The following is a 14,939-nucleotide window of genomic DNA, read 5'->3' as shown; positions in this document are numbered from 1 at the left end:
TCCCTTCTCTCTCTCTCTCCCAGCCCTGGCTGCCCGGCGTGTCATTTTTATACGATAACTGCAGCAATCACTCTGGTTGGAAAACCTGAGATGCTCATGCCAACATCAGAAGTGAGCATGCAGGACGAAAGCAGTTCAGGTAATACTAGCAGGGCGATTCAGGGAAGCTGACGTGTAGACTTGAGACAGAGGATTCAGGGAAGCTGAGGTGTAGACTTGAGACAGAGGATTCAGGGAAGCTGAGGTGTAGACTTGAGACAGAGGATTCAGGGAAGCTGAGGTGTAGACTTGAGACAGAGGATTGTAAGTGGAGGCATCTAGAAAAACATGTTGTGGCTGCGTTCAGGGTTTATTGGTCAACAGAGGCCCTGACAAGCTGGAGGTAGAGATGCAGAGAGGGAACCAGGGTAAGATGTGCATGCACTGCCTTGCTCCTTTCCAAAGCTCTTGAACACAGCAGTCTCTCTGGGTGTACCTCCGTCAGAAGTCTTTCCCCTTGTTAATCTGTGGAGGATAGAGCACCTCAGAGGATGACACCTATTAAAGAGCATGAAGGGGGTCGCCTGAAAGGGTGGAGAGGAAAAGAGGTCGGGGAGAAGAGAACGAAGAAGAAAAAAAAGTGTTTTGAGTGTGGTGTCCCACAGGCCTCTCTGAACCCTCTCCTGAGACTTACCATATCAACACCCTCTAGATCAGACACAGGCTAATCAATTACCTTTTCATTCTACCTTCCTCTCCATCACACACACTTGTTTCAAGGCCGGGGAAAGATTTTATTACCGCTTCACGTGCTCTCTTTTTGTCAGGAGTGTGTGGGTATGATTTCATATTCTGTATACATGTCTACATGGAGGTTGTTTGAGTAGCACACCTAAAAAGGCATCTAATATGGAGTTATCCTTCTCCAAACATCTATTCCATTTCACTTTTTCTGTCCGGGTCCAACCACCTGCTCGATTTGCAAACCTGTTTCTTGGCAACGCAAGCAGAACATGGGGTCCGTGAAATTGCACAGCATAGTTTAGTGTGGGGCATTGAATTGACATGCATATTCACAGTATTACACACGCACACACCACTTCATGTCCAGCAGATCTCTGCTTGGATAATACGTGTCTTTTGAGGAATTGGAGGTTATGTCAATGTAGAGTACTTCTACCACCTGATTACACCTCTATTCAAAGTAATAACTAAAAAGAACGAAAGACAAAGCTAAAGCAGTTTCTATATTTTTGCATAAACACTGTACACTTGAATGATTTTAAAACATTGCTCAGTTTATTTGATTGACATTGCATGTGCAGCACACAATGTGTTTAGTGTTTCAGTACTCCCACCATTTGTGACATTGTCTAACATTTAGAATGACTAAAACAGTGACGATTGGAAGAGTATCCTGACTGTCAAAAAAAAAAAAAAAGGTTTCGCACTGAAAAAGACAAACAAAATCTTTACAATGAATGTTTATATGATTTAACATTTACAGTAGAGATATCCTTGAGTTCCTCTAGTCGTGGTAGGTTGTTTGGGGAGAAGTAGACATCAAAGGACCCACTCTTTCTTTCTCTCTTCTTTCGTTCTCAAGGTGAGTGTATTCAGCCTGTTCCGTTGAACATCTCAGAGTGGTTAATAGAATTAAAATCGATGACAATCTTGTTTCGCTTGGGCTTGAACTGCCTGCGAACAAACAGACACAGAGAAAGAGAGAGAGCGCGATGAGAAAAGGAGAGAAAGCAAGTCACTCTTTGTGAAGCTATGAACTTTTCCGGAACTTTTGAGTCAGAGACAGGAGAGGGGGAGAGGCAGCAGAGACAAAGATGAAGGGATGGGAGACAGGTAAAAAAAAAATTAAAAAGAGAGAAAGAAAGAAGAAACTCAGCTTCCAGATTTTCTTTCCTCCTGCGCCCAGGAAGGAGCTCTGGGGGATCCAATTACCCACAAGCCGCCTGGGGAGAAGGGGTGTAGGGTGGAGCGGCCGCCCCCTCGTAGAGGTAATGACAGGGACCAGGGAGGCATTCTGCCCCTTTATCGCCGCAACCCCCTGCCGAGGTCCCCAATACCAGCAGAGAGTAGACTCCTCCTGTCCTCATCACTCTCTTATGTCTCTTTACTTATCTCTCGCTGTCCCTCTTTCTCAGTCCCCATGCCTGGACTCCCCGTACAGACCTGAGGCTGTATAGTTAAATCAGGTCTATTAGCAGGACCCCTGGATCTGTCCCAGGACCCCTGGATCTGCACTCCACCCTGTGTGGCTCAAGCGCATCACAGGCTACATCCCAAATGGCACCCTATATAGTGCATTACTTTTGACCAGTGCCTAGGGTACCACTTGGGACGTAAAAAGTTTTGTAGCACAACAGCTACCATTACCGCAGTGAAATGGCAGGCCACTAGCCTTCTGGAGGCTTTTTATAAAGTAGTTTCTTAACACCTTGTCGTGGCGTACGTGCCCAAGCAGAAGAGAAGAGGCACTGTAGCGTGTCACAGTACACCACTGCACAACACACTAAAAGCCTTGCTGCCTTTTAAAATGCCACCACTATTAGTGCTCCACGACACCTTTCTTTCTGAAGACTGAGACCCACCGTACTGCACATACACACCCTTAGCCTGTTCACAGGCTGCTTGCCACCTGCCTTTAAATCCCAAGGCCAAAGACGTTCTCACTCAATCAAATCAAAATGTTATTTGTCCCATGCGCCAAATACAACAGGTGTAGACCTTACCGTGAAATGCTTACTTACAAGACCTTAACCAACAATGCAGATTTTTTTTTAAGTAAGAAAATACTTGCGAAAAAAAAAGTTAAAATAATGAGGCTATATACAGGGGGTACCGGTACCGTGTCAATGTGTTGGGGTACAGGTTAGTCAAGGTAATTAAGGTAATATGTAAAGTACCAGTCAAAAGTTCAGACACACCTACTAATTCAAGGGTTTTTCTTTATTTTTACTATTTTCTACATTGTAGTGAAGACATCAAAACTATGAAACACATATGGAATCATGTAACCAAAAAAAGTGTTAAACAAAATACATTTCATATTTGAGAATATTCAAAGTAGCCATCCTTAGCCTTGTCAGATTTTCACACTCTTGGCATTCTCTCAACCAGCTTCATGAGGTAGTCACCTGGAATACATTTCAATGAACAGGTACGCCTTGATAAGTGAATTTGTGGAATTTCTTTCCTTAATGCGTTTGAGCCAATCAATTGTGTTGTGATAAGGTAGGGGGGTATACAGAAGATGGACCTTTTTGGTAGAAGACCAAGTCCATATTATGGCAAGAACAGCTCAAATAAGCAAAGAGAAACAACAGCATCATTACTTTAAGACAGTCAATATGGAAAATTTCAAGAACTTTGAAAGTTTCTTCAAGTGCAGTCGCAAAAAACATCAAGCCCTATGGAACTGGCTCTCATGAGGACCGCCAAAGGTAAGGAAGATCCAGAGTTAGCTCTGCTGTAGTCCACAATCAGCTCGTCTAACTCACTGCCAGGTCTCTGACCTCCTCCCTGTAGGCTGTCTCATCGTTGTCGGTGATCAGGCCTACCACCGTTGTGTCGTTGGCAAACGTAATGATAGTGTTGGAGTCGTGCGTGGCCATGCAGTCGTTAGATGAACAGGGAGTACAGGAGGGGACTAAGCATGCACCCATGAGGGGCCCCCGTGTTGAGGATCAGCATGGCAGATGTGTTGTTGCCTACCCTTACCACCAGGGGGCAGCCCGTCAGGAAGTCCAGGATCCAGTTGCAGAGGGAGGTGTTTAGTGATGAGCTTTGAAGGCACTATGGTGTTGAACGCTGAGCTGTAGTCAACGAACAGCATTCTCACGTAGGTGTTCCTTTTGTCCAGGTGGGAAAGGGCAGTTTGGGGTGCAATGGAGATTGCATCATCTGTGGATCTGTTGGGGTGGTATGCAAATTGTAGTGGGTCTAGGGTTTCTGGGATGATGGTGTTAATGTGAGCCATGACTAGCCTTTCAAAGCACTTCATGGCTACAGACGTGAGTGCTAAAGGGCGGTAGTCATTTAGGCAGGCTACCTTGGCGTCCTTGGGCACAGGGACTATGGTGGTCTGCTTGAAACATGTAGGTATTACAGACTCGGTCAGGGAGAGGTTTGAAATGTCAGTGAAGACACTTGCCAGTTGGTCAGCGCATGCTCTAAGTACGAGTCCTGGTAATCCGTCTGGCCCTGTGTCCTTGTGAATGTTGACCTGTTTAAAGGTCTTACTCACATCGGCTACGGAGAGCATGATCACACAGTCATCCGGAACAGCTGGTGCAGTGTTGCTTGCCTTGAAGCAAGCATAGAAGGCATTTAGCTCGTCTGGTAGGATCGCGTCACTGGGCAGCTCGCGATTGGGTTTCCCTTTGTAATCCGTAATAGTTTGCAAGCTCCGCCACATCCGACGAGCATCAGAGCCGGTGTCGTAGGATTCAATCTTAGTCCTGTAATGATGCTTTGCCTGTTTGATGGTTTGTCGGAGGGCATAGTGGGAAAGTCTTGCAGCTTAGCATCCGCACCATCAGACCACTTCCGTAATAAGCGAGTCACTGGTACTTTCTGCTTGAGTTCTTGCTTGTAAGCAAAAACCAGTAGGATAGAATTATGGTCAGACTTTCCAAATGGAGGGAGAGCTTTGTATGCGTCTGTGTGGAGTAAAGGTCTAGAGATTTTTTTTTTTGCCCTCTGGTTGCACATCCTGGTAGAAATTAGGTCAAACAGATTTAAGATTTCTTGCATTAAAGTCCCCGGCCACTAGGAGCACTGTTTCTGGGTGAGCATTCTTGTTTGCTTATGGCCTCATACAGCTCGTTGAGTGCGGTCTTAGTCCCTGCATCGGTTTGTGATAACACTATTTACCAAGAGTTGTCTACAGCTTATCATGAGGTACTCTACCTCAGGCGAACAAAACCTTGAGACTTCCTTAATATTAGAGATCACGCACCAGCTGTTGACAAATAGACCACCACCCGTCTTACCGGAGGTTGCTGTTCTGTCTTGCCGATGCACGGAAAACCCAGCCAACTGTATATTATCCATGTCCTTGTTCAGTCATGACTCAGTGAAACATAAGATATTACAGTTAATGTCCCATTGGTAGAATAGTCTCGAACGGAGCTCATCCGGTTTATTCTCCAGAGATTGCACGTTAGCCAGTAGGAGAAATGGTAAAGGCGGATTATACACTCAAAGGCTACATTTCAGTCCACATAACATTTGACAAACTACAGTAAATTTTACAAAACACAAATTGTATTTTTCTGTAATGCCTATTTTTGGAAAGGGGAGGGTGCTCAACCAACGTGAGTCGAGGTTCTACCGAAGAAAAAAAAAAGTACTCATAATTGAGATTTTTTTTTATTTTAAGCAGGGTTAGAAGATGAATGCTTCAGCCTTCAATGAAGGCAATAATTCCTATCTACAAATAAAGGGCAATTCAACTGGTTATACTGCGTCAACACTGATTCACTCATTCGTGTATTTTGCTCAAGGTCAAAAATGTTCCTTGAAACTTCTATTGAGTATGCGATCCAGTTAATAGTAAATTTAATACACGCTTTCGGTCCAAAATGCCAACGGATAAAGACGGAAAATAAAGAAAGAGGGATGGTGGAAAGGAGAGGAATAAAATAGTCATTGCAAACTTTTAGGACGAAGTACATGATCAGCTAGCTCAGGGATTTGGCCTAGTTTCCCAAACTGGGTCCTGGGGACCCCCCTGGGTGCACATTTTGGTTTTTGCCCTAGCACTCCACAGCTGATTTAAAATAATCAAAGCTTGATGGGGGCACCAGGACCGAGTTTTGGAAACCCTGAGCTAGAGGACAACCTGAATAGGTGTGTGCGCGTGCGCATGTAGAGGACATCCTCAATAAAACCAGCTAGTGGAGGTAACCTCTACCCCATATGAACACATCTTCTAAGATTTCTATATATATATATTTTTTATCAGTGGAAGTGTATGGGTACATCCCAGATGGCACCGTATTCCCTGTAGAATGCACTACGTTTGACCAGAGCCTTATGGGTAGTGCCATAAAGTAGGGCACTATATAAGGAACAGGGTGCCATTTGGAACGCAAACCTATATATTTTGTATTTTCTGGCTTCTTGTCTCCAGCAGTAAAAGTCTTATTTGATCTAATGAGGATGAAGTATTAAGACTGTATTTAAATACCTGAGCTGCAACCTTGTGTGTGTGTAATGTGGCTCAGCGGGAGATTTGCAAGCATGTGTAGCAGCGAAAGACATTTCAATGGGAATCAATTAAAGAAAGTTCTGCTTGTTCATGTACCTGCAAATAAGGACATGTGTTGGTGAAAAATATGCTTAATTTTTCCCAGTGTGTATATGTGTATCTATAGAGTATGTATGTATGTGTTGTTTGTGGTCTATACAGTGTGTTAAAGTCCAGCAACGGGTCGGATACCCATGATTCCCTGCGGTTGAGCCGCAAAAAAAAAGTGGAATGAAAACATTCAACACGCGGATCAGAACAATTATATTGCGGGTCGGAAATGTTTTCAATCAAGATTAAAAATAAAATATAAACCCAGGAACTTATTGTGAAGATATATTTCTTAAAGAGGAGCTGAACTTCATGATTTGGTCTAGTTTTTCGGCTTGGTCATTAAGAAATGCTGCAGCTATGACTGAAGCGAAACGAGAGAGTTGTCTTGTGGGGACCATCAATAAATTAGTTCATTAGGCCCCATCTATGGATTTCACATGACTGGGAATACAGATCTGCATCTGTTGACCACAGATACCTTAAAAAAGGTAGGGGCGTGGATCAGAAAACCAGTCAGTTTCTGGTGTGACCACCATTTGCCTCATGCAGCGAGACACATCTCCTTCGCATAGAGTTGATCAGGCTGTTGATTGTGGCCTGTAGAATGTTGTCCCACTCCTCTTCAATGGCTGTGCGAAGTTCCTGGATATTGGCGGGAACTGGAACACATCGATCCAGAGCATCTCAAACATGCTCAATGGGTGATGTGTGAGTATGCAGGCCATGGAAGAACTGGGACATTTTCAGCTTCCAGGAATTGTGTACAGATCCTTGCGACATGGGACATTGTATTATCATGCTGAAACATGGAGGTGATGGTGATGGATGAATGGCACGACAATGGGCCTCAGGATCTCATCACGGTATCTCAGTGCATTCAAATTGGCATTGATAAAACGCAATTGTGTGTGTTTTCTGTAGTTTATGCCTGCCCATACCATAACCCCACCGCCAGCATGGGGCACTCTGTTCACAACGTTGACATCAGCAAACCAGTTGCTCACACAACGCCATACACGCTGTCTGCCATCTGCCCAGTACAGTTGAAACCGGGATTCATCTCCAGCGTGCCAGTGGCCATCGAAGGTGAGCACTGCGGTCAGGTCAAGACCCTGGTGAGGATGATGAGCACGCAGATTAGCTTCCCTGAGACAGTTTGAACAGAAATTCTTCAGTTGTTCAAACCCACAGTCTGGGTGGTTGGTCGGATGTGGAGGTCCTGGGCTGGCGTGGTTACAAGTGGTCTGTGGTTGTGAGGCCGGTTGGACTTACTGCTAAATTCTCTAAAAACAGAGACGGCTTATGGTAGAGAAATGTTTTTCTCCGGCAACAGCTCTGGAGGACTTTCTTGCAGTCAGCATGCCAATTGAACACTTCCTCAAAACTTGAGACATCTGTGGCATTGTGTTCTGTGACAAAACTGCACATTTTAGAGTGGCCTTTTATTGTCCCCAGCATAAGGTGCACCTGTGTAATGATCACGCTGGTTAATAAGCGTCTTGATATGCCACACCTGCCAGGTGGATGGATGATCTTGGCAAAGGAGAAATGCTCACTAACAGGGATGTAAACACATCTGTGCATAACATTTGAGAGAAATAAGCTTTTGTGAGTGTGGAACATTTCTGGGATCTTTTATTTCAGCTCATGAAACACGAGACCAACACAACATGTTGCGTTTATATTTTTGTTCAGTATAGAATATGTAGAGACAGAGACATGACACAATGCATTATCAAAATATCTATCTGTTCCTTTCATCACACCTCTTTCCACCCACTCACCACCCCTCTCTTCCCCCCCACCACCCCTCAATCCTGTGTTGTTTGTGAGAGCAGATTGGCAGCAGGTAGTTAGTTGTAGGCTGTATGGGGTCTGGTGCAGTCTGGAACTGCTGACCCCCCCAGTAGTCCCAGGACAGCTCGTTAGTGGGTAGGGTTTACACCCCTGAAACAACCTCCATATCCAGGCACTAACCCCCCCCATCACACACCAGGCCTCAACCCTCTGACACGCATGTATACAGGTTCAAAAAGACACATGTAACTCCGAGGGGAACGCCATCTAAGCTCAACCCTGTTTGTTTGGAACCTCTTCTCACAGAACTGTCAGCCCTCTCTGGCTGGCAGATGTCAATTAAGTCATCCACACTCCTCTCCCCTCCATCCAGGAGCAACACACACACACACACACACACACACACACACACACACACACACACACACACACACACACACACACACACACACACACACACACACACACACACACACACACACACACACACACACACACACACACACACACACACACGGCGGCTCAGGAGACTCACTTGTATTCGATCCCTGCCAAGTTAAGCAGCCGTCTGGAGGCAGTCATTTCAGGGATGTCGTGGTACTTGTCTGACAAATAAATCACATCCTTTATACCTGTAGGTAAGAGACAGCGAGGGGAAAGAGGGAGGGATGAATGGAGGAGAAAATAGAGGGAGAGAGAGAGTCAATTATCTATCGGACAGGCTCGGGATGATGGTGAGTGGTGACTAAGGGAGGGAGGCCTCAGTAAACCCTGCAGAGTAGAGAGGGAGGAGGGGTGCAATTTTGAGTGTGTGTACTGTATGGGGGCGGTCGATAAACCCTCAACAGCAGGCCGAGTCTAATACCGAGAACTAAAGACGAAGCAGGAAATCTACCAACCCCAGCTGTCATCTTTAAAAGCACCCCCTTCCCGCTTAATGGAGGTGTGTGTGTGTGTGTGTGTGTGTGTGTGTGTGTGTGTGTGTGTGTGTGTGTGAGAGAGAGGGACTAAGCGGTATACAACAGGGCCTGGCTCAATTAGTATATCTACCGTACCATCATGCTTGGGAGGTCCTCGGCTCCCTACACAAACACAATATACACACACACACACAATATCACTCTGGCAAAAAGGTCACATACAGCGGGTGCCCGCCTTATCTGCCAACACCCCACTGAAACCCCCCTAAACTGCAGAGATAGGATTGGTTGTCCCCCATGGCTCTGTGCTGGGCCCGCCTGATATCTTCCCCGCATCATCAGAGCTTTAGGAGCCGCTGGCTCAATCCGGCTCAGCGTTACCCAGCATGGCTTCCCAGTCTCACCTACCCTGTATTATCGGACAGTTTCATCTGCGGGAAACTGTGAAAGAACCGGTATTTATCCTGTGATCCGCTGAGGGGAGACCACGCAGAGTGAATTCTATTCACCACAGTAGATAAAGAGCGACTGACTATAGGGCTGGCTGGTGCTGTTAGCAGCACTATCTATACAGGAAGTGAAAGACAGGCTAGCCTCTAGCATAGTGGTTTACCCCTTCCAACTGGACTGTTTTGCTCATCATACTCTCTTCACTTTGTATCACACCAGTTGTTGTACAGTTACTACTCCGATCGCTGATGTTAACAGAAGAGAAACGTCAGCATGTGGAGCTACTGAAATCTAACTAATCACAGTAAAGCAGTGGTTCTTCATTCTGGTCCTGGTAATCCAGGGTGCATATGTGTTTGCCCTAACACTACACCACTACACTACACCACTACACTACTACACTCGTCGTCAAACCTTTTACTAGTGGAATCAGGTGTGTAGTGCAGAAACACTGGTCGGAACGACTACAAAAGCGAAGCTTACTTCACAACAACTATACAGACTATTCAAAAGAAACATTAGCAGCGAATAAACATGCACGAAAAAACAACAAAGCATTTGTGAATGTGTGCAGCGATGCTGCCTGGCCTAACAATGGATCAGATAAATAGATAAAACACACAAAGCCTCGTTTCTCCCGAGTGGAAGTATTGTTTGCAGCCGAAGAAGGCCACAGAGTGCAGAGTACGTGGGCCGAGTTCCTTTATTCATAAATCACCCGCTGAAAATAATATCTCTGATATTTGGATTTGCATATAAGGTATTATCATTATTCCTAGGCGTATTGGTTTTGAAAAGCACAGAGATGCAACGAGTGTGAATCAACATCCTTAAAATAAAAATAAAAACACCTATGACATTCTTGGGAAGAACTTGAACACCGCTAAGAAAACAAACGTAAGAAAAAAAACGGTTCCCCGCAAAAATAAATAACCGCACACATATAAATAAAACATTTAATCAAACTTGCTTACTTATTGAAGTAATGTCCGGGTGTGAGTTTGCATACGGTAGCAGTCTGAAAGGGGATACTGCCAGTGTTCCAAATGTATAGCCAATAAACAAACGATGAATAAAAATGCACACACAATGGACTGTCAATATTCCCTAGTGAGAGATCTGCAGGATTTGGCATTCGCGCTTGGCTGACTCCGCTGGGGTGTGATGGAAGGGGAATAATGATTGGTGACGGTGAGGGTGAGGGCCACAGGGTGTCTGTGTGCTCCAGCAGTAGGTGTTGCTCATGCTGTCAGACCACCATGACTCTTAAGTAGCACAGAGGGGGGGGGGGGGGGGGGGGGGAATCAGGGAGATGGCTTGAAATTACACTGGTTTATTTTGGCAGAGAAATGCGTGTGTGTGATGTCCTTACTATGTAATTGGGCAACTGGGAATTTTGTTTTGATGTGTGTAAGGAAGGCTCGGGCTGCGTGTGTGTTCTGCGGGCCGAGATATGGTCGTTTGGGGGTGCAGTGGTTATGAAGTGGGGCTTCACTGCCTCACAGCTCTAATAAGAAGGCAAAGCCTCTAGAGGATCCAAGATCAGCCCAACCAACAGCCTGGAGTTAACAGGCTGCAGCATGGAGAAGTGGTGTGTGTTTCTGTTTGAAAGCGCTGCTCCCAAGAGAGAAAAGATCCAATATCCGCACTGCTTGAGACAGACACCGTTTCAGATAACCTTCTGCACCAAACGGGGAGCTTTACAAGTCGCCAAGGACAAGAGCTTTAGTCTAGCGTACGGTAGCCGATACACATCATTTAAAAAGCAAATGGGATGAAATTAAACTAGTCCTTCTAAAACACATCCTTCAGAGCCAAGTTGGGGGGGGGGGGGGTGTAATGGGAGGTTTGCTTTACGACCATAGAGATGGGGTTGTGAGTGTCGGAATCTGGTCAAGCAGCAGCGGCCAGCCCAGTCTCAGCCAAGCTTCTGCCTATGCTTCTACTATCGGTCTCCCTGTCGCTGTGTACTGTCCAAATACGGACAAAAGAAATCCAACAGAGATCAGATGTTCCTAGATGGGGTTCTGAGTCTGACAGCTTGAGACGCCAGTCGTTGTCATGTTAGAAAAGGAGGTGCGGAATTGAACAAATGTACTATTGAAAATCACCCACCACAATTTCTCTTTCCACTGATCTATAGTGAAGCAACAGAGGAAAACAGATCCAGATTTTAAATATAAAACGTAAAGGAAAATATCTTTAAATAAAGCACATTTGTTTTCTCTATGTCGGTGAGATATATTTTTGTGAAGTATACTGAAGGTGATGTGCACATCCCAACCTTTAGAAAACCGATGTAACTGTAGAAGCCCTGCACGGCACAATGTATAATTTATCATGTCTGTAAAAACATAAATAGCCCTTTATCCATCTCTACCCGTTGCCAAGACAACAGACTAGCAATAAAGAAAAGAAAATGTTATAGATTGAAGACTGAGAAACAATACATTTGAACTGATAATCGACCGCAAAGCATGGTGGACTACCCAGTACATCACTGAGGCCGAGCTCCCTGCCATCCAGGATCTCTAGATCAGGCGGTGTCAAAGGAAGGCCCGAAATTGCCAAAGACTAAAACAATAAACTGTTCACTCTGCTACCATCCGGCAAATGTCACCGGATCATCAAATCTCGGACCAACAGGCTCCGAGGCAGCTTCTACCCCCAAGCCATAAGAATGCGAAATAGTTAATTGAATGGTTACCCTGAGTATCTGCATCGACCCCATCTTGCACCGACTCTATGCAGACTCACAAAGACGAATATATTGCAGCTCAAAAATGTATGTACTGTAATTTCCAGACTATAAGCCGCAACATTTTTCCCACGCTTTGAACCTCGCGGCTTAAACAATGACGCGGCTAATATATGGATTTTTCCCGCTTTCAATTTTTTTTTTTCAAAAAAAAAACACATTCTGTGATGTGCTCAGTTTTTTGGCGGCACGAAGCTTTCATTAGACAAATGAAATTGCCGAACGGGTTAAGGTCAAACAACTTTTTTGTTTACTGTTTAGATTAAATCGAGCGCTCTCAAACTTCCCATCATTCTGATTATGGTAGTCATTTTGTCACCCTCATCATGGCAAAGACACAGAGAAATGCATATGATGCAGCTTTCAAGTTGAAGGCGATAAATCTGGCTGTTGGAAAAGGAAATAGAGCTGCTGCACGGGAGCTTGGTCTTAATGAGTCGATAAGACGTTGGAAACAGCAGCGTGAGGAATTGACTCAGTGCAAAAAGACAACTAAAGCTTACTGCTAATTTTTTATTTTTTGTTACAAGCCGTGTTTTTACATTTACATTTAAGTCATTTAGCAGACGCTCTTATCCAGAGCGACTTACAAATTGGTGCATTCACCTTATGATATCCAGTGGAACAACCACTTTACAATAGTGCATCTAAATATTTTAAGGGGGAGGGGGGGTTAGAAGGATTACTTTATCCTATCCCAGGTATTCCTTAAAGAGGTGGGGTTTCAGGTGTCTCCCGAAGGTGGTGATTGACTCCGCTGTCCTGGCGTCGTGAGGGAGCTTGTTCCACCATTGGGGTGCCAGAGCAGCGAACAGTTTGGACTGGGCTGAGCGGGAACTGTGCTTCCTCAGAGGTAGGGGGGCCAGCAGGCCAAAGGTGGATGAACGCAGTGCCCTTGTTTGGGTGTAGGGCCTGATCAGAGCCTGAAGGTATGGAGGTGCCGTTCCCCTCACAGCTCCGTAGGCAAGCACCATGGTCTTGTAGCGGATGCGAGCTTCAACTGGAAGCCAGTGGAGAGAGTGGAGGAGCGGGGTGACGTGAGAGAACTTGGGAAGGTTGAACACCAGACGGGCTGCGGCGTTCTGGATGAGTTGTATGGGTTTAATGGCACAGGCAGGGAGCCCAGCCAACAGCGAGTTGCAGTAATCCAGACGGGAGATGACAAGTGCCTGGATTAGGACCTGCGTCGCTTCCTGTGTGAGGCAGGGTCGTACTCTGCGAATGTTGTAGAGCATGAACCTACAGGATCGGGTCACCGCCTTGATGTTAGTGGAGAACGACAGGGTGTTGTCCAGGATCACGCCAAGGTTCTTAGCACTCTGGGAGGAGGATACAAGGGAGTTGTCAACCGTGATGGCGAGATCATGGAACGGGCAGTCCTTCCCCGGGAGGAAGAGCAGCTCCGTCTTGCCGAGGTTCAGCTTGAGGTGGTGATCCGTCATCCACACTGATATGTCTGCCAGACATGCAGAGATGCGATTCGCCACCTGGTTATCAGAAGGGGGAAAGGAGAAGATTAATTGTGTGTCGTCTGCATAGCAATCATAGGAGAGACCATGTGAGGATATGACAGAGCCAAGTGACTTGGTGTATAGCGAGAATAGGAGAGGGCCTAGAACAGAGCCCTGGGGGACACCAGTGGTGAGAGCGCGTGGTGCGGAGACAGATTCTCGCCACGCCACCTGGTATGAGCGACCTGTCAGGTAGGACGCAATCCAAGCGTGGGCCGCGCCGGAGATGCCCAACTCGGAGAGGGTGGAGAGGAGGATCTGATGGTTCACAGTATCAAAGGCAGCAGATAGGTCTAGAAGGATGAGAGCAGAGGAGAGAGAGTTAGCTTTAGCAGTGCGGAGAGCCTCCGTGACACAGAGAAGAGCAGTCTCAGTTGAATGCCCAGTCTTGAAACCTGACTGATTAGGATCAAGAAGGTAATTCTGAGAGAGATAGCAGGAGAGCTGGCCAAGGACGGCACGTTCAAGAGTTTTGGAGAGAAAAGAAAGAAGGGATACTGGTCTGTAGTTGTTGACATGGGAGGGATCGAGTGTAGGTTTTTTCAGAAGGGGTGCAACTCTCGCTCTCTTGAAGACGGAAGGGACGTAGCCAGCGGTCAAGGATGAGTTGATGAGCTAGGTGAGAAGGTCTCCGGAAATGGTCTGGAGAAGAGAGGAGGGGATAGGGACAAGTGGGCAGGTTGTTGGGTGGCCGGCCGTCACAAGACGCGAGATTTCATCTGGAGAGAGAGGGGAGAAAGAGGTCAAAGCACAGGGTAGGGCAGTGTGAGCAGGACCAGCGGTGTCGTTTGACTTAGCAAACGAGGATCGGATATCGTCAACCTTCTTTTCAAAATGGTTGACGAAGTCATCCGCAGAGAGGGAGGAGGGGGGGAGGGGGAGGAGGATTCAGGAGGGAGGAGAAGGTAGCAAAGAGCTTCCTAGGGTTAGAGGCTGTTTTGTTAAAGCCTATTTATTTTTGTTACAAGCCGTGTTTTGTTAAAGCATGTGTAAAGTTAATTTGTTTCAATGTACCGGTAGGCACCTGCGGCTTATAGACATGTGCGGCTTATTTATGTTCAAAATAATATTTTTTTTTAAATTCAGTGGGTGCGGCTTATATTCAGGTGCGCTCAATAGTCCGGAAATTACGGTATGTAAACTCTGCAAAAAAAGAAACGTCCCTTTTTCAGGACCCTGGCTTTCAAAGATAATTCGTAAAA

At 45.9% G+C, this 14,939-nt stretch overlaps 1 protein-coding gene across 1 annotated transcript in view; it reads right to left on the bottom strand.

Moving 5' to 3' along the window:
* Positions 1-1,256: 1,256 nt before the first annotated feature.
* Positions 1,257-14,939, bottom strand: part of LOC115202195 (deoxycytidylate deaminase-like) — a 51,258-nt gene continuing 37,575 nt past the window's right edge. Inside the window, exons 5-6 of the mRNA XM_029766157.1 lie at positions 8,634-8,730; positions 1,257-1,677 (exon numbers count right to left, since the gene is read on the bottom strand). Coding sequence (XP_029622017.1) covers positions 1,596-1,677; positions 8,634-8,730 — 179 coding nt within the window. The 3' untranslated portion in view covers positions 1,257-1,595. The remainder of the gene's footprint in view (positions 1,678-8,633; positions 8,731-14,939) is intronic.

Source organism: Salmo trutta, chromosome 11 (genome assembly GCF_901001165.1).
Source record: "Salmo trutta chromosome 11, fSalTru1.1, whole genome shotgun sequence".
In the NCBI taxonomy this organism is placed as follows: Eukaryota; Metazoa; Chordata; class Actinopteri; order Salmoniformes; family Salmonidae; genus Salmo; species Salmo trutta.
Note: the sequence above shows the minus strand (reverse complement) of the source record. Positions and strands in the feature narration are given on the sequence as shown.